Source organism: Peromyscus maniculatus, chromosome 7 (assembly GCF_049852395.1).
Source record: "Peromyscus maniculatus bairdii isolate BWxNUB_F1_BW_parent chromosome 7, HU_Pman_BW_mat_3.1, whole genome shotgun sequence".
In the NCBI taxonomy this organism is placed as follows: Eukaryota; Metazoa; Chordata; class Mammalia; order Rodentia; family Cricetidae; genus Peromyscus; species Peromyscus maniculatus.
Genome location: NC_134858.1, coordinates 60,449,934 through 60,472,651, shown reverse-complemented (window position 1 = coordinate 60,472,651; position 22,718 = coordinate 60,449,934). Strand labels below are relative to the sequence as shown.

Below are 22,718 nucleotides of genomic sequence, written 5' to 3'. Positions count from 1 at the left end.
GCGCGGGGCCCGCGGGCGGGCGCACCCGGGGAGGGCGCGAGGAACTGCGAGGGGTGGTGGGTGTGGCGCCCCGGCTCGCAGCTGTCAGGCGCTCCAGCCCAGCGCCGGCCTCGCCACTCCCGCCAGTGTCCGCGACCGTGCCCGCCGCCGCGCCATGAGCTCAAGGCTTCGGCTTCTTCTTCTGGCCAGTCCCCGGCCTCGGGGGCATCGGCTCCAAGGACCCGGCTCCGCTCCGGGGACCCTGGCGCCCCACGCCTGTTGAGAGCGGGAGGGGCCGCGGGTGGCAGCGCGGGGAGCGGGGTTGCGCGGCTGTGCGCGCGCGCGGGGAGGGGCCGCGCCGTCACCCGGAGAGCCCGGCGGATCCCCGACTCCCGCCCGCCGCTCCGCCCGCCGCGCACCTCCGCTCGCCGGCTCCAGCGGCCGCACGGTGAGTACCCGCGATCGCGAGCCCGCAGCCCCCGCCCCAGCTGCCCCAGCGCTTCTTTCGTTGACTTCTCCTTTAGACTCTGTGCCTGTTGTTTTCTATTCTACCAAACGACTCCACAGCCTCACTGCCACCGCTGCCCGCCTCCCTCCTCCTTACCCTTGCCAGGCTCGCCCCTCAAGCCCCAGAAGCCGGCCAGGGGGTCCCCGGGCCGCCCTGACCGCTGCTTCTTGTGCCTGAGTGCGGCCCTAGGCGGGCGCTTTCTTCTTTGACCCTCGAAATGCTGTTTCGTTCCTAGGGCTCCCCACTTCTCCGGGCTCCAAGGCTGGAAGCCCTCTGGGAAAACCCCGTGGGGACTCAGGACCCCTAGCTTCAGGTGGACGCTCCTGGCTCAGGGTGTCCTCTTCACTGTATGCGGGCCGGGTACATTTGCCCAGAAAACCAAGAAGCCATCGTCATTTCCCAAAGCTGCATGCCCCCAGCCACCTCCGCAGCCTGTCTGAGAACCATTCCTGGGACGCCCGGCTTGCCTTGTTGACCCCTCAGCCAAGGAGTTAGGACAGTGTTTGTTTGCCTCCTAAAATGTTCCCAGGGACTTCAATGAGAAAGGGAGGATCAACTTGCTTCGGTTTGACTGGAAGAGATGAAACAGATAATAGATAAATTGCTTGATACTTGAACAAGATGTAAGATAGATGGGGGAAAGAGGAGTGAGCTGGCAGCGACAGACAGCTTAGGGACAGATAAGATCGACAAATAAGGAGCATCTAAGCAAGCAGAGAGGGAGGGAAAGAGACCTGCAGATCAAAGATTTCAGGTTCTTCACTGAAGGCTTTGGAATTCGGGGGCCCCTGTTAGGTTGAAGCTGCCCCCCCCCAAATGGATTTGCCTTCCCAGCCAAGTTCAGGGGAGGGAGTCCTGGGGATTGGACTGGGCTGAAGAGCACCTGCCGCCACGCACTGGAGCTCTGAGTGTATGAAGACACGTGGGGTGACTAGGCGACCTAAAAGGCCCTAAATATCAATTTCTGGGTCCTCCACCAGGCTAGTCTGTGGACACAGCTTCCTGTCTGCCTCCTCCAGAAATCAAAGCGGGGGACCACCAGCAACTTTTTAGGCCTGGAGTTTTACAGTAGCTTCCAAGAGTGACCAAGATTCTTTCTAGTCCATATGAGCTGGAATATCGGGGGCATGGAGAACACTCAAAGAGGAAACACCCGTAGGAGAGGAGCAGCCCAGAGCCCGGGGAGCCTGGGCTTGGCCCGAGGAAATCGGGCATATGTGAAGGCTTAGGGAGTGTGTTTTCAAAAGCCAAGAAGTGACTCTGGAGAAACCTCTGTGAGAATCTCTCTGTCCCAAGCGCTGACCCAGACGGAAGCCAGTTTTAGTCTGGAATGCAGCTAAAAATGCAGAAAATGTGGTTAAAAACTGTGTGATCCTGGCCCGACTGATGGCTGGCAAGAAAGCTTTTTGTAAATCCAGCTGGACACTTTCTGCTCAAGGAACACGGGGCGCAAGGCGTCAGAAGAGAAGTCCAGGTTTGTGCAAGCCGGTGCTGTTGTTCCTGGAAGCCGGTCGTCACGAAGCTGGGTGCAGAGGGGGCCACCCGAGGCCTCGGTGCACTCCACAAGCTTTGGAAAGGGTAGGGTTCAGCACCGCGAACAGCGGTGGCCTCCTCCTCCTCCTCCCACATTCTTCTTGAACCTCCAGCCCTCCTCCTTGTCCCTGCCCCCACCTCTACATCCCTCAGTTTGGTGATGGGCAGTGAGTGCCCCTCCCTCGCCTCCCACCTCTCGCCTCCCTGCCCCCGCCCGCACGCGTGCATGCGCGACTGAGCAGAGGGGCCGCTGGTCCCCGAAGTCCGGGCTTCAGGACCCTGTCGGGCAGGGAAGGCTGCGAGGTAGCTGAAAGCAGGCGAACCTGCGTGCGGGCCGGAAAGCCTGGATTTGGCTATGGCATTGCTGTGTGGCCTTGGGCAAGTCACTCTCCGTCTCTGGGTCTCACTTCCTTCCCAATCTGAAAACAGGATTGAGTTCCTGGCAGCCGGGGCTTTCCTGAGGTTTCTATTTTCCCTTTTCCTCCCTTAGCCCCCGGGTGCTTTTGTTTCAGAGCAGGCACGGGTCTGAATAACAAAAGGGGCCAGTCCAGGGGACGAATGAGCTTGGACTCCTTACAGCCAAGTAACCCCCTCGCATCCCACACGTTGCGCCCCGCTGGGCGGGCCTGAACCGAGGTAGCGGCGCTAAAAATGGCTCATCTGCTCTCTGCTCTCTCTGTTTCTCAGGAGCGGCGGCATGGAGGCTCTCACCACTCAGCTGGGGCCGGGGCGCGAGGGCAGCTCCTCTCCCAACTCCAAGCAAGAGCTGCAGCCCTATTCGGGATCCAGCGCTCTTAAACCCAACCAGGTGGGCGAGACGTCGCTGTACGGGGTGCCCATCGTGTCGCTGGTCATTGATGGGCAGGAGCGCCTGTGCCTAGCCCAGATCTCCAACACCCTGCTCAAAAACTACAGCTACAATGAGATCCACAACCGCCGCGTGGCCCTGGGCATCACGTGCGTGCAGTGCACGCCGGTGCAGCTGGAGATCCTGCGTCGGGCCGGGGCCATGCCCATCTCCTCTCGCCGTTGCGGCATGATCACCAAACGAGAGGCCGAACGCCTGTGCAAATCATTCCTGGGTGAGCACAAGCCGCCCAAACTGCCCGAGAACTTCGCCTTTGACGTGGTGCACGAGTGCGCGTGGGGCTCCCGGGGCAGCTTCATTCCTGCCCGCTACAACAGCTCTCGCGCCAAGTGCATCAAGTGCGGCTACTGCAGCATGTATTTCTCGCCCAACAAGTTCATCTTCCATTCGCACCGCACACCCGACGCCAAGTACACTCAGCCCGACGCCGCCAACTTCAACTCGTGGCGTCGGCACCTCAAACTCAGTGACAAGTCGGCCACCGACGAACTGAGCCACGCTTGGGAGGACGTCAAGGCTATGTTTAATGGCGGGACGCGCAAGCGGACCTTCTCGCTGCAAGGAGGCGGCGGAGGCGGCGCTAATAGCGGGTCTGGCGGTGCAGGGAAGGGCGGCGCTGGTGGAGGTGGCGGTGGCGGCCCAGGGTGCGGCGGCGCGGAGATGGCCCCAGGCCCACCGCCTCACAAAAGTCTGCGCTGCGGGGACGACGAGGTGGCTGGGCCTCCGGGACCACCTCCACCGCATCCGCAGCGTGCACTAGGCCTGGCGGCCGCCGCTAGCGGCCCTGCAGGACCCGGAGGGCCTGGGGGCAGCGCGGGAGTTCGCAGCTACCCGGTGATTCCAGTGCCCAGCAAAGGCTTTGGCCTCTTGCAGAAGTTGCCCCCGCCTCTTTTCCCACATCCTTACGGTTTCCCCACAGCGTTCGGCCTATGTCCCAAAAAGGACGACCCAGTGTTGGTCACCGGAGAACCCAAAGGCGGCCCTGGCACCGGGAGCGGTGGGGGCGCCGGCACCGCCGCGGGTGCCGGTGGCCCGGGGGCTGGCCACTTGCCCCCGGGAGCAGGGCCAGGCCCTGGCGGCGGCACTATGTTCTGGGGACATCAACCTTCCGGCGCAGCCAAGGACGCAGCGGCAGTAGCTGCAGCAGCGGCCGCCGCCACTGTGTACCCGACGTTTCCCATGTTCTGGCCAGCTGCCGGGAGCCTCCCGGTGCCGCCTTACCCGGCCGCACAGAGCCAAGCCAAGGCCGTAGCGGCCGCGGTGGCTGCTGCTGCTGCGGCGGCGGCGGCGGCGGCTGGCGGCGGCGGCGGCGGCCCGGAGTCTTTGGACGGTGCCGAGGCAGCCAAGGAGGGCAGCCTGGGTACGGAGGAGCGCTGTCCGAGCGCTCTGTCCCGCGGGCCCCTGGATGAGGACGGCGCGGACGAGGCGCTGCCTCCGACCCTGGCTCCCCTGCCCCCTCCACCACCGCCACCTGCCCGCAAAAGCTCCTACGTGTCGGCCTTCCGACCCGTGGTCAAGGACGCGGAGAGCATCGCTAAGCTCTACGGCAGCGCGCGGGAGGCCTATGGCTCCGGGCCTGCTCGTGGGCCAGTGCCGGGCACAGGGACCGGAGGAGGCTACGTGAGCCCGGACTTTCTGAGCGAGGGCAGCTCCAGCTACCATTCTGCCTCGCCCGACGTGGACACCGCGGACGAACCCGAGGTGGACGTAGAGTCCAACCGCTTCCCCGACGAGGAGGGCGCCCAGGACGACACCGAGCCCAGCGCACCCAGCACGGGAGGTGGCCCAGACGGCGACCAGTCCGCTGGGCCCCCATCTGTCACATCCTCAGGCGCAGACGGTCCCACAGACTCTCCTGATGGCGATAGCCCTCGCCCCCGCCGCCGCCTCGGGCCACCGCCCGCTGGCAGATCCGCATTCGGGGACCTGGTGGCCGATGACGCGGGGCGGAGAACTGAGAGGAGCCCACCCAGCGGCGGCTATGAGCTGCGAGAGCCTTGCGGGCCCCTGGGAGGCCCCGCGGCGGCCAAGGTGAGCCCGGCTTCCCACCGGTGGCGCCTCCTCCCTTCCTCCATTCTGCGGGTGTGCACAGCAGCCCCGGCCGAATGCGGGAACTGGGATTTTGTTCTGCTCAGGCGTTGGAGCCGCAGGTCCCAGCTGCTTTTCACAGCCCCAGCTTAGGGTGCACTGTGGGAGTGGGCTCGCTGGGAACCCCAGGATGAGGGATTCGGAAAATCCGGGGGGCAGGCCTAAGAAACAGCGAGTGCATTTTGTTTTTGTTGATGGAGGGGGGGGGAGGGAGAGGAGATTTGTAGAGACCGCTAGAGACCCAGAAAGAGAAACAAAAGAGGTCTGAAGGAAGAAAGAGGAGAGAAAGGGACCCCCAAACAGAGGAAGGCGCCCCGGAGGCCAGGCCCAAAGTGTGCCTGCATGCGTGAGGATGACACCCGAAGAACCTCAGAGAGTAGGGGTAGAAGAGGGCAGCCTCTTGCTAAGAAGTCTCTAGAACCCTCCATTATCCTAACTGGCAGTTTTCTGAGTCTTTTCAAACTCAGTAACTACACCGCTCTTGGCTGGAAAGCCTAGGCTCTCTGATTGTCAGGGAAGAGGCTGGAGAGTGAGCTGTGACTAGGCCGGAAGGTTGGCCGTTTGCAAGGAGATGCGCGCACCTGTACATTTACATCGAGTTCATTAAAACAGGAATTGTTGACTGTGTGAGAAAGGCGTCGTTTATGCAGGGAACGACCTAGGGAGGGAAAGTAGCTAAAAAGGAGGTGAGCACTGAACGTGGGAGTGGCTTTGAACAGCTGGTGGCCTGAGAGCCGCTTTGCATTTCAAGCAAAGATTATCCGAAGATTATCCCAAATCAACTACGGTATGTCACCGCTGCCCTGGCTACCCAGGTCCACAGAGCCCACCAACCTCTGCCGTCCCCTCGGCCTTCCTGTTGGCCGCGGGGCATGGTTGTCCCCCCTAATTGCCTGTCATTTTTGGCGGCCGCAGGTGTATGCGCCTGAGAGGGATGAACACGTGAAGAGTGCGGCGGCGGCGGCGGCGGCGGTGGCGCTGGGGCCCGCGGCCTCGTACCTCTGCACCCCGGAGGCCCACGGTAATGCCTCCCGAGGCCTCTGGCCCTTGTAACACAGGAAGCACCCCTAGAACCCAGGGCCAAGTCAGGCCTTTCAAAGGAGGGGGTGAGGGAGCAGGATGGGGGGGGGCGTAAAGAAAAGGAGAGAAAGAGAGGGGGAAAAACAATAGAAGAAAAAGGAAACTGTGAACCCCCAATGCTCTGGATTTGGTTACTTAACAATCACGACTCATCCTCCTCACTTCCACAAGCACGCGCGCGCGCACTCCAGCACACCTCATCCGAGATTTAAACCTTTCAAAAGACTACACTGGGCAGGCATCTCCTTGAGGTCCTTTCATTTATCCAGAAACTGCTTGGCCTTAGACCGCGTGGTGGCGAGGCCTGATCTGGGAACAGGGTGAGGACTAGTGGCTGAGCGCTTGGGTGCCCTAGAAGCTCGCTGTAGCTGCGGCCCTAATCAAGGAGCAGCCCTGCATTTGCATTTGGGACCAGGTTGCTAGCGGAGGAAGAGCGGGGGTGGGAAGGACAACAGAAATCCAAGCAGGCCTATACAGCCGGGTGCGGGACAATGCCCCCCCGCCCCAACCACCAGCACCCAAAAGGTCGCCCTTGGATTGCGATCTCCGCAGTCGCGCGCGGACAAACCCGGCAGCCACGCGCTCTCCCGGTGCCCCAGTATCTGCGCGCGCAATGTAGGTCGCTTGTCCCTGGTGGACTCAGCTGCTTGTCTTGATCTTTTCCTGGGGGCCAGAGGCTAGGGCGGGGGCGTGAAGCTGGGATGGAGCAGACCTTGTGCAGGGGAGGGGGTGCGGGGCACGAAGCCTTGGGGCACGCGCCTGGGCGCACAGCCGGGAACCAGAGGCGGCCGCGACGTTTTTAATTAGGGCTTGGGCGCCCCAACCGAGGCCGTTCTGTAGTATCCGGGTCACGGTTTCTTTGCCTCTCCTTGAAACTCAGTCTGCCTTTTAGAGCCAGATAAGGAAGACAATCACTCGACTACAGCCGACGACTTGGAAACTAGGAAATCCTTTTCTGACCAAAGGAGTGTCTCCCAGCCAAGCCCTGCAAATACAGATCGAGGTGAGCCCTAACGGTCCTCGCTTGAACTGAGGTGGCCTTGAGCTGAGACCCAACTCATCCGGGTCACCACAGGCTTGGAGGAAGAAGGTTTTAATCGTGAGCAAATGATGCCGTTGAACAGACAGTTGATGTGGGAGAGGTGCAGGCCGGGTTTCAGGTCTTGTTTCTTCCTCACTGGCTTTGAGGGTCTCTGAGAAAGAGGTGGGGGCCCACTAAAAGGAAAAGGAAGAGGGACCATCTCATTCACCTAGACTAGATCAAAGGTTGCTTCCTGCCAGGCTTCATCTTCCTGAGCCCACTTTCCTTCCCGTCAAATCAGTGTCTTGGAAGGTGGGAAGGCAGCAGGTCCTGATAGAGGTCCTTAATTTGGCAAAGTTCCCAGGCTCTCTCCAGGACTGAACCCCTCTTACCTGCCCTTGTATCCTAGGTGAAGATGGGCTCACTTTGGATGTCACAGGAACTCACCTGGTGGAGAAAGACATTGAAAACCTGGCCAGAGGTGAGGTTAAATCTGTGGAATGGAGCTGTGAGATGCTTGAGGCAGATAGGTCCTTAGAGGAGAGGGTATTCTGGTAGTGGGTGTGTGCCAAAGGCATAACCAGTTTTCATTTCACCTAGTAGAAAAGATAACCCTCTGGACACGTGGCACAGAGGTAGGTGAGAGTAGGGTGAGCAGACCAGCAAGTTTATTGGAAGTTTGGCTTCTCAAGAACTGTCTTGAAGGGAGGGCCCAGTGAAAAAGGAGAATGGGCCTTGATTCTCAGAACTTGTAACTGGTGGACAATTTGAGTCTCTCTAACCCCATAAAAACACAACTTTGGCTGAAGAACAAGATGGCGGGGAGGTATTTATTTCCAGAATGTGTCAAAGGCCACTTTTCCCTCTGGGATTAATGCATAACCCTTCAACAATAACAGAGCAAGACTGGAGCTCATTCGCAGAACAGGACACCCCTCCTCCCGTCACTGTTAGTCTGATGGGGGAGGTAGCTTAAGGCACAGCAGACAGGGGCTTTGAACCCCGCTCACTCTGGCTCTCCATTTTACATTCCTGTGTTGCAAAGGAGCCTTCCTATGGGGGGACCTCGACACTAGTGGCCTCCTGTGGGGGCAGCTGGACCTTCTATTTCCCAAAACAGGCCTCCTTCCACACGGGCCAATGGGAAGTCTTAGAAATTGGGTGTGGGATGGGGTGGGGGTGATGGGCAGTAGTTTTTCACTCTTCCTAGCTGCAGGTTTTACAGGACATGCCACAACTTCAAAGCCATTGATGTTTTATCTGATAGTTCACCGCATGGATTTGGGGGTCTAAGTGCCCCCTTGAAATTGTAAACAAACTTTCTGTGTATGTCTTTTTCTCCAGGAAGGCTGTCCATGGATTTGATCAGATTCTCCCTGATTTGTCTTTAAAGGGGAGATTGGAAGTCTCATTAGAAATGGGGAGTTGTATTTTGTGGGTCATCTTCTGAGGTTGGGGAGTTAGGAGCAACTTAAAGCAGATGTCAGGCTCCAGTTATTTCCTGGAGCCACGGTCCAGAAATGCAAAACAGTTTCCACCCTCTTGAATTGGAATATCCTGGGACTATTCCCTAGGCCCCCAGCTTCCATCCAAGTCAAAGATAAAAGCCGAAATGCTCAGGTGTCAGGACCGGGGGCCTGGGCAGAACCTTGGCCCCGGTGGGTCCCCTGAATTTCCTCAGTCTCCCCTTTACCTCTCTCCCAACCTCTCACAGAAGAATTGCAGAAATTGCTTCTGGAGCAAATGGAGCTTCGCAAGAAGCTGGAGCGGGAGTTCCAGAGTCTCAAAGGTACGTCCTTCCTTCCCACCCCACCCCACGACACCACTTCCGGAACCTGCTCCAGGAACTGGGTGCAGACAGCAGCCGCCACTTGCCCCAGGGGAGAGAAGAACTCCCGTTTCCCATGTTTCTAGCTAGGTGAAGGACTGGGTAGGGGTGGGAGTAGGGGTGAGGATGGGAGGGAGCGGGAAGTGGAGCTGGGAGAGGAGGCTGTGCCTAACAGCTCTCACTTAATCAATTTGCACAGATAATTTTCAGGATCAAATGAAGAGGGAATTGGCTTATCGGGAAGAAATGGTACAACAGCTGCAAATTGTCAGAGGTAAGCCGGGAGTCAGGTGAGCGCACGCACCGCAGTAACTGCCTCTCGTCTGGCAGGAGCCGCAATGTTGGCTCAGTCATTTGGATTTAAATTGAAGGTAATTTAACAATTATTTTTTTTATTTAATATCCTTTGTATAGTCTGATTAGCCTCAGAATGGCAAGCGAGCCCAGCAAACGGCTTGCAGGCATCATTACGTGGAGTGATTGAACTTCTTAGCGCGGCAATTTCCATGGTTTCTAAATTAAAAATCGAGGCGTAAAATTACCTGGGAAGTAATGCCTAAGTTTGCTTTAATTTTGGTTAGATCCGTCTGCCTTTAAGCGCCATCCCAGGCCATTTCCTCCCCCACCCCCAGCCTGCAGTTTGAAGAAAGAGTTAGTGTCCCCTCCTCAGTTTCCGGAGTTAGTTCGGCCGGCCGGGGAGAGGCTGTGGCCCTGACCTCTGCCGTCTGGCTGGAGAGCGGTCTGTGTTTCCTCATAGCACATTCATGTCTTCCAGATACCTTGTGTAACGAACTGGACCAGGAGAGGAAAGCTCGCTATGCCATCCAGCAGAAATTAAAAGGTGTGAACCCAGAAACAAAGATGAATGAGTGGGGGGGGGGCGGGGGGCAGGGGGGGTGCTGGTTGTTGGTTATACTGTGGATGGATGGGTGGGTGGGTGGATGGGTGGGTGGGTGGATGGAGATGTTTGTAAGAAAGGAAGCCCGGGCCCACATGGATCAGAAGGGAACTGAGAACTGAATGAAATGAGGAAAATTTTTCCCTAACTGTGAGGTAGGAAGAAAGAGCCCCTTGAGCTCTGAGCATCCGAAAATTTGCTTTCTGGCCCAGCCCTGGCCTTGGACAATTAGACCTCTTTGTGCCTCAGTTTCCCCTTCTGTAAAATGGGGCCAATGGACCTTAGAAATGGTTCTGATTGACTAGGATCTCACTCTTGCCCTCCTACCTCCCTTCTGCTCCATTGAGAATTCGTGTGCCCAGAGGGTTGAATGGGGCCTGAGAAGGGGGGACTGGTGGCCCTCGAGGGCCAGTGAGGCAGGCTAGGCGGCCAACATGGTTGGTGCGACTTTCTCTCCAGAAGCTCACGACGCCCTCCACCACTTCTCCTGCAAGATGCTGACACCCCGGCACTGCACCGGCAACTGCTCCTTCAAGCCCCCGCTGTTGCCCTAGCGCCGGCTTGGCCGCGCCCACGCGCCCTCAAGCCATGCTGCTCCTTTCTGTAAATACCCGCTGCCGTGGCGGCCCAGAGCGAGGAACAAGCCATTAGGACCCGACCGTTGTAAATACAGCCGCCCGCCCGCCCGCCCTCCCGCCGGCCCCCATCCACTGTAAATACTGCCTCGCCCCTCCTTTGAACTCCAGGGCATCAAACCTCAAGGGGTAAACTGGACTCACCGCGGGTGAAGAAACGGTAGAGGGGAGACCTCTTTCACACACACCCCACTCGGGCCTGAGTAGGTCCTGGGACACGGATTGTAAATATAATGTAGCATCTTCGCCGGCTGCAGCCGCGCACTCCCAGTCCGGTCCACTTCTGAAACTCTTGTTCCTAACGACAACGTGGCTATGTGCAATGGATATACACGGACTGTAGGTCTCTTGGTTCAGTATTAGGGTCACTTTATTTATGCTGTAAGTTATTTTACTTCCCCCGGGCCCCTTTCCAGTCCTCATTTTGCCTTCATGCCTCTTTGGATTTTGCTTTGTGTGTTGTTTTTTTTTTGTTGTTGTTGTTGTTGTGTAACGTAACAGCACTTTAAAAGGGCGACAACTGACTCGACGAGATGGAGACCATCTTGAGCCTATTCGGGGAGACCTGTATCCGTGACTTTTGTTTTTAATAAAAAGAAAAAAAAAATCTGTCACTCCTTGGGGCTGCGGAGTTGAGAGTGTGCCCACCCAGGTGATGGTGAAAGATCCTGCCACTCAAAGATGGGGCGGGTGGGGATGCAAGTGCGGGACGGATGGTCGAGGTTACGGGGTGGTGCTCTCTCAGGAGACCTCTCTACCGCCCACTTAGACACACCCAACTTCCCCACAGGCCTCTGGAGCAGGACCCTCCTCTGGGAATTAGCTAGGGGAAGGATGCTGCCTGGTCCCTTGAACAGTGGTCCCTTCTTTCCCAAGCCTTGCTGGTACAGCCAGAAAGTTTAATTTTTCTCCTTTTCTCTCCTGTGTGTGAAGTCACCTTGGGGTATACTCAGCAAGGCTGCTAGGAATCCCGGGTTCAATCAGCATTGCTCTGCATGCTGGTGCTCTGCTCTGTAGACCTGACCTGGGAGCGCTGGCCGGGTGGGGGTGAGGAGTGAGGGACCTATCTTGACGGGACAGATATGGAAAAGAGGTGGAGAGTTTGAGGTCGCTGCACAGACAGATGCCCTGCCACGGGCCTGCCGCTCTCCGGAAGGAGCGAGCTCGGTCTTCATTTTAATGATCTCCCCCTCCTAGTCCTAGCAGATTTGTGTAACTAGAGGACCCCAGGGAGGAAGGTGAAGCCTGATGGCCGCAGAGGCAAAGGCCGGGATGCTCCCCAGCCTGTGGCCCAGGAGTGTGAAGCCTCACCTAGTGGCTGCTAGGCACCTGCTGGTCCGGCCACCGAAAAATAAACTCCGGGAAACACACCCCACCCCCAAGCAGTGTGGAGGATGGAATGGAGAGAGCGGGTTCTCTTACCAGCGGGTTTTCAACCCAGACTGGGTTTCATGCCCTCCTCTGGCTAGCAAAGGTCCTGCGTTGTTGAGTCCTTTATTTTTTCCAGGGCCTCGTTTTCCGATCTCCATTAAGTGACATTTGTTTGTGCCCCGAGGCTCAAGGAAGCGCTCCAAGAAGGAAGCCCATGTGCAGGCCGCTGCCAGGACCATCTCCTCCTAGATCTGGCTCTCAGACTAGCACCCCAGAGCTCCAAGCACTCTCTGGGGGATCTTGGAGGCGAAGTCAGGTCCCAAAATTCTCTGGAGTGTTTTGGGCCATGAGCCCTAGCTGCTCACACCAGGGAGTTTCACTGGAGGCCTCTTGAGGTGCAGGCTAGCTAGGACACAGTCTGGGCGATGGAAGAAAGAACCAGATGCTGAGCCCCACGCTAGGATGAGACAGGAGGCCGGCCAGTCCCTGTGCTGGGGTTGTGAACCTTCAAACCTGGGATACTGTCAGGGCCAGATCAGCAGGGGATGAGAGGGCTCCAGGCAAACCATGAGGCTCTACCTTGCTATTCCCTCTCTGGGACCCTCCAGGGGCCTAAAATAGTTCACCTACGGGTGAACTATTTGCGTTGAATATGTTGCGTTGAATATATGGGTGAAGAGGGCATGCTTATCGGCTCTTTTACGCCTGGGCTGCACACATCTTGAAAGTGAGATCTACATAGGAAGTGATTTGCATTCCCAGGGCGCGCCAGGGACAGGACCCCACAATGCACGCAGGCTAGCAGATTGCTTGCGCGTTTCCCACACCTAAACGCACAGTTGGAAGCTGCACAATCCTTTTCTGTAAAATGGGCAGGGCAGTTACCACCTAAGCAGGAAGGTCCGTGGCACACACCAATAAAGGAGACTGGAGAACATTCCCTTCTCGCCTTTCCCTCCCAACTTTCCCAAAGCAGAGTAAAGTATACAGGGACCTGGGGGCTTCAGGTGGTACAGAGCTTCAGGTGGTACAGAGCCTCCGAGGACTGGAGGTGTAGGCGGATCCGACCTAGAAAGTTCCGTTGCGCAAATAAGAAAAAAGCAAACCACAAAAAACAGAAACCCTCCTGGGCTCCACATCACTTCGAAATGGCTTGTTCCCCCTCAAAATGTTAATAACCAAACGATTGGTATGGATGTAATTATCAATAATTATACGAATTATTGCTGATTGCGGGGCTCGTAGCTACTTTAATTAGCTTACCAGATTCTAATTAAGTTAAATGAAACATTAATAGAGAAAATATGCTTTAAAAAACACCCAGGATTTTTAATGTCTATTTCTCGCCACAATGTTGCCACCTTGCGACGAACTCCGGGCATTACAGCCTGCGCTCACGGCCCAGACTCGGATACCTTCGCTCTAGCGGAGAAAGTGGGTTTGCAGAATTAAGGGAGACTGGGCACAGAATGTCTCACAGGAGATTTTTCTCCGGGTGTTTGGTTTGGCTCCCCTGTTTCCCCGAGTTCTCTACAAGATTCTGGCGCTGGGATTCTGGAGGTAAGGAGCCATGTAAACATGCCCCGTCCACCTCTCTGCCGATTTCGCCTGAGGAATTCCATCCCTTATGCGAGCGGTGTGGGGCAGACTGCCTCTCTCCACCAGCGCGGCAAACCCTGCGTGAAAGACTGAGTAGACGGATATTTTCTGCCCTTGAGGATACCTGTAAGCTGCTTCCCACCTCTGCTTCCTCTGCCAATGGGTTCCTCACCTCCTTGGTCACAGCTATCTTGTGTGTTCTCGGGGCTCTAGGTTCCTGGACTCACCTCCTTGTTATCCGTGGTTGTATGAGTTGTCTACCCAGGAGACTGCGAGTACCTCCACAACTGAGGTCACACCTAATGTTCTTTCTTGCCACCTCCAACGGCACAGCGCGGGCACTGAAGTGCACACGTGGACCGTCCACGTGAAAGGCTAGTTCATCGAGGTGCTGGAAACGTCTGAGGGAAGGAATCCCAGGTGCTTCTGGACAACAGCCACCGAGAAGCAATTATGCTCATTTACATAAGGTTAATTAAACACAAGCTTGCTGCTCACAAAGATCCTTCATCAATAGGATTAGTGTTGGGGTAGGGTGTCAAGTAATTTATTGTCAACCTAGGGAAGGAAAACCTTCCTCGGGTCCCAACTGTGTGTCAAAGACACTACCTCATCCACACATTCCCAGCTACCATGTCCTACAGTGCAACCTGGGTCCTTGGCAACTCCCACCTGGAATCCTGATCACCAGAAGCAAAACTGCATCATACGCCTTCTCCCATGCCTCCATTCATTCTAAACAGACTCACCCCCTCCCTCCCCAGAAGCCACAGTGGTGTGGGAAGAGCACAAACTCTGTAACCCGGTTCACTGAGTCTCTGCTGCCTCTCTGTGTAATATGGGACCTGTTGGGGGACCTCTGTGTTTCTGCCTCATCCATAACATGACTTCTTCATACAACTGGTTTGTACATGTAGTAAGCCAATACAGGTAAAGCCTGGAGGATAGTCCTGGAAAACAAGAGCTGGTGTATCTGTGTGTGACAGAATCAGAGCTGGTGTACCTGTGTGTGACAGAATCAGAGCTGGTGTACTTGTGTGTGATAGAGTCAGAGCTGGTGTATCTGTGTGTGATAGAGTCAGAGCTGGTGTACCTGTGTGTGACAGAGTCAGAGCTGGTGTACCTGTGTGTGACAGAGTCAGAGCTGGTGTACCTGTGTGTGATAGAGTCAGAGCTGGTGTACCTGTGTGTGATAGAGTCAGAGCTGGTGTATCTGTGTGTGATAGAGTCAGAGCTGGTGTACCTGTGTGTGATAGAGTCAGAGCTGGTGTATCTGTGTGTGATAGAGTCAGAGCTGGTGTATCTGTGTGTGATAAGACCACCTCGCACTCCAGCGAGGTTTCCAGTCTGTGGCCCTCCACTTCTCCAGGGCCCACGAAAGGAGACAAACCAATGCTCCCTTCAGCCTGACCTTTTGGACTTTCTGGAAACACTTAAAAGCAGTCACAAAGACCCGGTTGGAAAGATATCCTAAGGTCCCAACCTTGGTTGGTTACAGGTGGCCAATGAGGCAATGGATGGGCCCAAGTTCCTTGAGCAAGTCAGAGCAGAACCAGGAAAGGCAGCCAGAATTTCAGATTTTTCTAGCTCTAAGAATTGCATGCCCCAACAGTTCGTGTCGTGAGGAACGAGGGATTTCCTTGGACAGTTGGGTTCCTATACCACTCCATTCCAGCATAAATGACCCTGCCGGTCCTTATTACAGGAAGAACCACAATAGTACGTATAGGTGGTGTCTTTGATTGGCAGCATTCCCGGAGATAACTTAAAACTGTTGTCCCCGAGAACCGGACATCTGATTCCAGCAGAATTGTCTTCCAGTTGGTTTATAGAGGGAGGCTGAGAGCGGAGGAGCAAGGAGTCCCACAGATCTTGATTCGACGCTGTGATCAGGAAAGGGTCATGTCACCTTCGTAGACGAAAACAGAAATAGCACAGCCAGTGGCGGCCTGAGGAGTCCGCCCAGTCCGCCGGTCTTCGGTTCTGATCTCGGGTGCCCTGTGGCGAGCGCGCCCAGGAGCCGCTGGCGTCCCAGGGGCTGCAGAGCCCTCGCGCAGGCTCAGAACCAGCGAAGCGCGTACACCATGTTTCTTTGGGGGGAAATTGGACATTTCAGAAAACATTGAGTAAGTCAGCCCAGGAAATCTGAACTTGGGGAAGGTGGTCCTTCCTTCTTGATCTTACTAATTAGGATTTCTGTATTATTTATTTATTAGTTATTTGGCAGTTGAATAATGTGCGGACCAGGAAATTCTGCTTTCACAGTCAGTGTCTCTTCAAAGGTATCAGGCCTAGGTTTCAAATGCTTGCTCGTCTCGCCCAGGTGACTCCATGTCATTGCGATTTGGGACCTGAAGTGACCAACCAGCTTTGGCGAACCATTCCTTACTAGGTCAGTGAGGAGGGAGGCAGAGGCGAGCGGGAGCTGGTGTGGCAGTGCACATCTGTAATCCCAGCTATGGGGAGGCGGCGGCAGGAAGATCCAGAGCTGGAGGTTATCCTAGACTGCATAGCGAATTCGAGGCCAGGGTGGGATGCGTGAGACCAGTCTCAAAAAATACAATAAGTCAGAAACTGCAACTGAAACCCATGGATAGGGCACACTGCAAAGAGAAAAGCTCTGTCTAGACCCCTCTTCTTACTTCCTCCTGGAGAACTATGGTTCCATTGACTCAAGCAAAAGATGAAACGTGGGATGATTGTGTTGGGGCTGTTGTGAATGTGGAATTTAAAAGTAGAGAAAGAAAAATATGGAACGCTTCACGAATTTGCGTGTCATCCTTGCGCAGGGGCCATGCTAATCTTCTCTGTATCGTTCCAATTTTAGTATATGTGCTGCCGAAGCGAGCACGATCGTGATTCTGTCTCAGAAGGTATATAAGGGCAAACCCGTCAAAACTTTATCAGTTATGGTGAGGTTCTTATGACATGTTTTTTCAAATCCAATCGCTCTATAAATCCGTAACTTGTGAATTCCATATTGTGCATTCTTCATTTTTAGTTTAGATTCAGAGTTAAATTCAGTTATGTCCGCAGCTTCGTTTCAACATTGTATATGCAAATGAGGGGACGATGGGAAACAGACCTGTTCCGGGCCGATCTGTGCGCGGCCCCGTAGTCACAGTCCGCCACGTGATGCGCGCTGTGCACGCGCCTGGCCGCGCTGGACTCGCGCTGGGCTCGCGCTGTGCACGCGCCTGGCCGCGCCGGGCTCGCGCTGGGCTCCTCCGGCTGCGACGCGGGGCGCCAGTGTGTCCTAGGGACAAGGGGTCCCTAGCCGAGGGGTCCCCCGAGCCCCACTTGGAAGGGCGGGGCAAAGGTTGCGAGCGGCTCATCAAGCCACGCTCGACTCTGAGACTCGCCGCCAATGATGCGGCTGCCCAGGGTGGCCTGCTCCGGGTGCAGAGGGTGATGAGCCGCCCCTGCCTCAGTTTCCCCCGGGCTTGTCGAAAACAGCGCGCCACCATTGGAGCCGAGGAGAAAAGAGGGGTGTCCACTTTGGAGCCCAGACTTTCCGAGTGTGGCCCGCGGCTGGGGGTAGTTGTGGGAGAGGGGCACGCTCGCGCTCCTGCGTTTACTAAGGGCCGGGCACTTTAATGGGGGTGGTGCCCCCCCTCCCCCGCTTTGCAAGTTAGGAAATTGAGGCTCTGGCAGGTTAAACCAAGTGGTCCTGCGCGCCGTGAAAGAAGTCGAGATTTGGATGCAAGCCGAGTTCAGAGGCCGCTCTTTTCTCGTGCACAGTAGGACTCTGAAGAAAGAGCAGCCCCCCCCCTCGTTCCGGGTTAGATTGTACCCCCAAACTTAGCCTGCTCTTCCTCCCTTCCTTCTTTGCTCTGACAGACCCGGAGCGCCGACATGTCGCCACCCGCTCTTTAAGGTGAGAGAGTGAGCAGGAAGCTCCGGTGCCAGACGTGTGTAAAGAGACTAGGTCGGGGTGTGTAAGTCACTGGGGTGGGCGGCCACAAAAGGAGGCGACCTTGGAACAATGACCTGATACCCGGGCGGCCCTGAGAGGACGGGGACAGAGACTCCCAGGCAAAAGCAAACGGAGTCAGCCAGGGCCACAAGGGAGCCACCAGCGAGGTACTAGGGGCTCGCACACGGTGCTCGGCCTGGGTGCGGTGGGACAGGACCCCAGCCTAGGCAGAGAAGCCCCAGGCCGGGCTTTTGGAGCTGAGTCCTCCCCCTCCCTACCTGTTTTCAATGAGATGGAAATCAGGCGCACGCTGCCCGGCTCCTCACGTGACCTCTCTCTAAATAAGCAGTAAGCAACTGCAAAACTCAGAATGCTAATAACGGCCTTCACTGAGTGAGAAGAGCTAATTTGGGCAATGATGTTTCCCTCGGATTTACAAAAGGGAATTGCAAATAACCAAACAGTAATAGCATTGATGGGAGATGATGCTAAACTTCTATCAGCATCCGCGTTTGTTCTTCACGTGTTTAGAAGGGGAGCCTTTTCGACACAGTGGCTGCGCACACGTGTCACGGTGACAGGTACATAACTGCCTTATCGCGCAAGCCAGCAGGAGACAGACCTGGTTCTTGTTCACCGTTCCTGGCTATTTTAAGCCGGAGGTGGTCTGTTAGGCTTGTTGTCTGTTTGCTTTTTCTGGTCCAGAAGCCGAGCAATCTATTTGGATTCTAGGTCCACTCTTTCTGGCTCGAGTCCTGTTTTAGCTTGAACGAAGACTGTTAACTGCTAATGTCTTGCTCAGCCTTGGTGGCTCTTGTGTAACTGAAGGGCTTTCCTGAGAGAATAGAATTAGCAAGATGTAAAAATTCCAAGATGGCTCAGTGGGTAATCAGGCTGATGACCTGAGTTTGATCCCTGAGACCTACATGATGGAAAGAGAGAACTGACTGACGCTCACATGGTGGCCTCTGACCTCAAGCTGTCCTCTGACTTTCACACACATGTGCGATGGCACACACCCAGCCACACACATACACAAAATAAAACGTAATAAAATTCTAAATTCCAACATGATTTTTGTATCCTACTTTACAAGGCTACAAACATTCTAGTCATCGGTGAGGTGTGGCGGCCTCAGAAGGATCTGCAGGAGCTATTGTAGACCTAGTTCTCAGGCTGCTGAGGAGAACAGTGCTCCCCTCAGGCGGGAAGGCCCAACACGAAAGAAGGTAGAGGATACTACTATGCTTTGGACCTAAAGCTTCAGTCAGAGGTGGAATCAAACGGAAGGTAATTCAGTCAGAGGCACCACCGCTCCTGAAGAGATGAGTGTTTTCCTTCTGGAACTGAATTATTGCTGTCCTGGGACTGGTGAAGGGCTGGGTTATTTACCTTGGGAGAAGGTGGTTCTACCAGCCTGGCGTCCTTGGCTTCCTCTCACCGTGTAACTCTTATTGCAGACCAGGGAGGTCTGCTAAAGGATGCTGTCCTCTGTGTGGAGATGTACCCAAATACCTTCAGCAAAGACCAAGCAGATGGGACTACCCAGTCATAGACTTTAATGCTCCAAAACTGTAAGCTGTATAAACCTCTTTCTGTAGATGCTCAGCCTTATAGCATCAGGAAACAGACTAAGATAGTGGGTGAATGGAGGGAAAGAATGGATATGGTATGAGGCTGGAGGAGGGAGCTCATGAAAGAACCCCTTAAAGGGAGAACCAAGTGGATCGTGACTTCACAGGAAGTCCCACCCCCCAGGACACAGGCACTAACGCAGAGGAGTGTGGGTGCTATGGAGGACAGGCTCTGGCCAGCCATCTCAGAGCTCCAGTAACCTTCTGGGTCATTGACTTCTCTCCACTCTGCAGACCCGGGGTGACCTGAATGTGGATAGTCTTCCCTGAGTGCCGTGGGCTGCAGAACCCCAAGAGACAAGATATGGTGACTTGATTCTGTTGGGGGTGGGGCTTCCCACCACCTGAGAGAGAGAATGTAGACCAGGTTTGATTTTTGTTTTGTTTTGTTTTGAGACAGCGTTTCACTGTGTTATAGCTTTGGCTGTCCTGAAACTCGCTCTGTAGCCCAGGCTGGCCTCCAACTCCCAAAGACCCTCCTACCTCTGCCTCCTTAGTGCTGGGATTAGAGTGGTGCACCACCACACGTAGCATTATTATTAAATTTGAATTATTTAGTGTATAAAGATCATCCTCAGGTACACAAGACCCCGTCTCAAAAGTCAGGGGAAAAAAAATGGTGTGTGGTGGGACACTGATGAGGTTGCTCAGCAGCTAATGTGCGTGTCACGTAAGACTGTCAGCCTGTGTTTAAGCTCTGGAAACCACATGGCCGAAAAGAGAAATGACCCACAGAATTGCCCTCTGACTGCCATCCGTGTGCTCTGGAGTATGCCCAAGGCCCCATCCTATGCACACAGTGACGAGGGGGAGGAGGGGCTGAGTCTGGGGGCACCTGCTAGCCTCTCCACTTGTCAGCATGTCGGTTTCATTTGCAGGGCATGAAAGGGGGTGCTCCTCCAGATGATGGCACCATGGACTCTGCTGTCACTCACCCCCTAGGCCAAGCTGACGGACAGTGACTATGGTTTATGGTGTGTGTGGGGGGGGGCAGGGACTACCTCATATAAGTCCCAGCAGCCCCTCTGCTGACCCGGGATACCCTGAAGCAAGCCTACCAGGCTTCTGTCTTCTCTTCTAGGATGGAAGATATAATTCTTGCCCTTGCTGAAGGAGGACAACCTCATCAGTGTCCCACCACACCCCGACCAGGGTTGGGGTGGGGGGCAGATGAGAAAGGGCATTGGAAACCCCCAGCCCTCTCCCAGGGAACCACTCCCCTTACCTGGCCAGGAGGCACTGGTCCCATCCCCCACCAGGAAAGACTCGGAAAAACCAGAAAATGAGAGCGCCAAGATGAACCATCACATTGTGTTAATATTTTCACACCACTTAACTCTCATTAAAATGTACTTTGCTGAATTTAATATGTGATTTCAAATGACACAACATATTAAGTGCTTAATATACTAGAAATTATGAAACTATTATAGTCGATGCCATATGAAATAATTAGAGTGAATTAAACTTTAGCAGCCGAGTGAAGGCAGGGCTTCAACTTATAATGTCTGCAAGTCGCTCAAGCCACAGCTGTAATCCCGCAAATAAATGTCCAGAAATGAGGCTCTTTAAATAAAAACCGAATCTCATGTGTACTTACACCACAAGGTCTTCTGGGCTCTAGTGACATGGGACCTGGCTGCTCTGGGCAGGAGGGTGGGGGCCCTGGGACTCACTCCCAGTAAAGACCCCTGGGGCTTTACCTGGCTTTGCCCAGTGTCACAACTCAAGTGGCGAGTGATGTCAAGAGGCATGGCTTTCTTATGTCAGAACAGCGAGCTGCTGAGCTGAAAATAGAAACACGCCTACTCACCTCGCAGGGCTGTGCTTCGTGCCAGCTGTTTTCTGTGCAGCTGATCCCTCAGCCTCAATGACAAGCCGCCATTTTCTGCTGAAGAAACTCGGAAAGAGAACTCATCAAGGACTTCGGTCAGATCCACTGTGCTGATCCATACTAGGGTATGAGCACATGCTCTTGTGTGTTTGTGCACCCCTATCTAGAGTGTGTGTGTGTGTGTGTGTGTGTGTGTGTGTGTGTGTGTGTGTGTGTTAGTGATATGCTCGTGTATGTGAAAGCCAAAGAAGGATGTCCTCAATTGCTCTCCACCTCATTGTAAAAGCGATTTTTATTTATAGGTATGAATGTGTGTCTGTGTGGGTATGTGCACATTTGTGCAGATGCTCTCAGAAGCAAGCAGAGAGCCTTGAACCCCTGGAGCTGGAGTTACTGTGAGTTACCCAACCTGGGTGCTGGGAACTGAACTCTGTCCTCTGCGCAAGAACAGGACTTGCTCTTAACGGCTGAGCCATCTCTTGGGTCCCTCCGCTTTATTTATCTGAGGCAGGGTCCCCCTGCCTGCATCTCCTCCACAGTGGGACTCCAGGCACCCTCGGCCTTCCCTGAGTTTTCCCATGGCTGCTGGAGGTGGACCAGCAAGCTCTCTATCCACTCTGCTGCCTCCGGTCCCTGAGCATCCCTGATTTCAATCCTGTGGCCAATGACCATGGTGTCAGGACCTTTCCTGTCTTGGAGAATGTCCCTGCTTCAACCTTTCTATTTTATTACATTTACTTATTTATTCACTTATTTATTTGTGTGCACATGTAGCGGTCAGAGGTCATCTGGCCAGAGTCGGTTCTTTCCTTCCACCATGTGGGCTCCGCGGCAAGTGCCTTTATCCACAGAGCCATCTTGCTAGCCCTGCCTCAACATCTTATTCACATAGCTTATTATTATCATCGTACACATCTTCCCTGGATAAATGTGTTAATCTCTGAAGAATCCTTGTGGATGTGTCTAGAACAACAGAACAGATATATGGATAAACAACATTATAAAAGCAAGAGGTAATCATGAAAGCTAAGAAAATAGGAGGGGTCTGGGTATGTGGCTCAGTTGGTAGAATGCTTGCCTAGTGTGCACCCCCTCACCTCCCACCCCCACACATATGCATTCTGGCATGTTCAACTTTGTGAAAAGACCGTTAGCAGAGCCAGGTATGGTGGTACATACTTGTAATGCCGGCACCTGGGAGGGTGAAGTTGGAGGTTCTCTGAGCATCACAGTGAGATCCTCGCTCAGATTAAAAAGAAAAAACAGGGACTTGGGATCTAGCTCTGCTGGTAGAGAGCTTTGCTAGCATGCATGAAACCCTGGGTGCCATCCAAGCCCCGGGTGAGATGGTGCACACCTGTAATCCCAGCACTGCCGAGGTGGAGGCAGCAGGGAGGTGGTGGCACACGCCTGGTGACCTGGCCAGGCAGAGGCGGTGCATGCCTTTAATCCCAGCGCTCGGGAGGCAGAGGCAGGCAAATCTCTGAGTTTGAGGCCAGGCTGGTCTACGAAGTGAGTTCTTAGACAGCCAGGGTTATGCAGAGAAATCCTGTCTTGAAGCCCCCTACCCCTCCCCCCAAAAGAAAAAGTTGACGAAGTTCAGGGTCATCTTGGGATACATAGTGAGTTTGGGACCATCATGGAATGCATATATGAGACACTTTCTAAAAACAAAAAACAAACAAAAAAAAAAAAACCTAGATTCACCATAAATCAAACATCAAAAAATAAAACCAAGCCCCCCAAATTCCCAATGCCCCAAAGCAAGGGCAATGACAATCTTCCATAGTTCTGCTTTCCAGTGATAAGAGTTTGGTATGATGACCACATATCGATCTTAGCATGTATTATGATTACCAATCAAGATCCTGTGATGACAGATTGCTTTGAACAATTCCTGGCATGAAGAAGCAGCCTCCTTCCCTG

The 22,718-nt window shown here is 54.6% G+C and overlaps 1 protein-coding gene, 1 long non-coding RNA gene and 1 other non-coding gene across 5 annotated transcripts; 2 read left to right on the top strand and 1 right to left on the bottom strand.

The window, feature by feature from the left end:
• Positions 1-2,375: 2,375 nt before the first annotated feature.
• Positions 2,376-10,475, top strand: Skor1 (SKI family transcriptional corepressor 1). Of its 3 annotated transcripts, none has more exons than XM_076575591.1 (9): positions 2,376-2,398; positions 2,708-4,919; positions 5,892-5,997; positions 6,949-7,059; positions 7,487-7,558; positions 8,792-8,866; positions 9,105-9,179; positions 9,681-9,746; positions 10,266-10,475. In XM_076575591.1, exons 1-9 carry the CDS (start codon positions 2,376-2,378, stop codon positions 10,355-10,357), a joined length of 2,832 nt encoding a protein of 943 aa, XP_076431706.1. In that variant the 3' UTR covers positions 10,358-10,475. The 3 variants fall into 3 exon arrangements, with proteins under 3 accessions (XP_076431706.1, XP_076431705.1, XP_006971510.2); XM_076575590.1 differs by having other exon boundaries at positions 10,263-10,475; XM_006971448.3 differs by having other exon boundaries at positions 2,376-2,482; positions 10,263-10,475.
• A 5,677-nt stretch (positions 10,476-16,152) lies between these two features.
• Positions 16,153-16,259, bottom strand: LOC121831285 (U6 spliceosomal RNA). The gene has a single exon (XR_006074653.1). It is a non-coding gene; the product is annotated as a U6 spliceosomal RNA (small nuclear RNA).
• Positions 16,260-16,606: 347 nt separating this feature from the next.
• Positions 16,607-20,325, top strand: LOC121830876 (uncharacterized). The gene is made up of 2 exons (XR_013052772.1): positions 16,607-17,285; positions 18,421-20,325. It is a non-coding gene; the product is annotated as an uncharacterized LOC121830876 (long non-coding RNA).
• Positions 20,326-22,718: the final 2,393 nt, after the last annotated feature.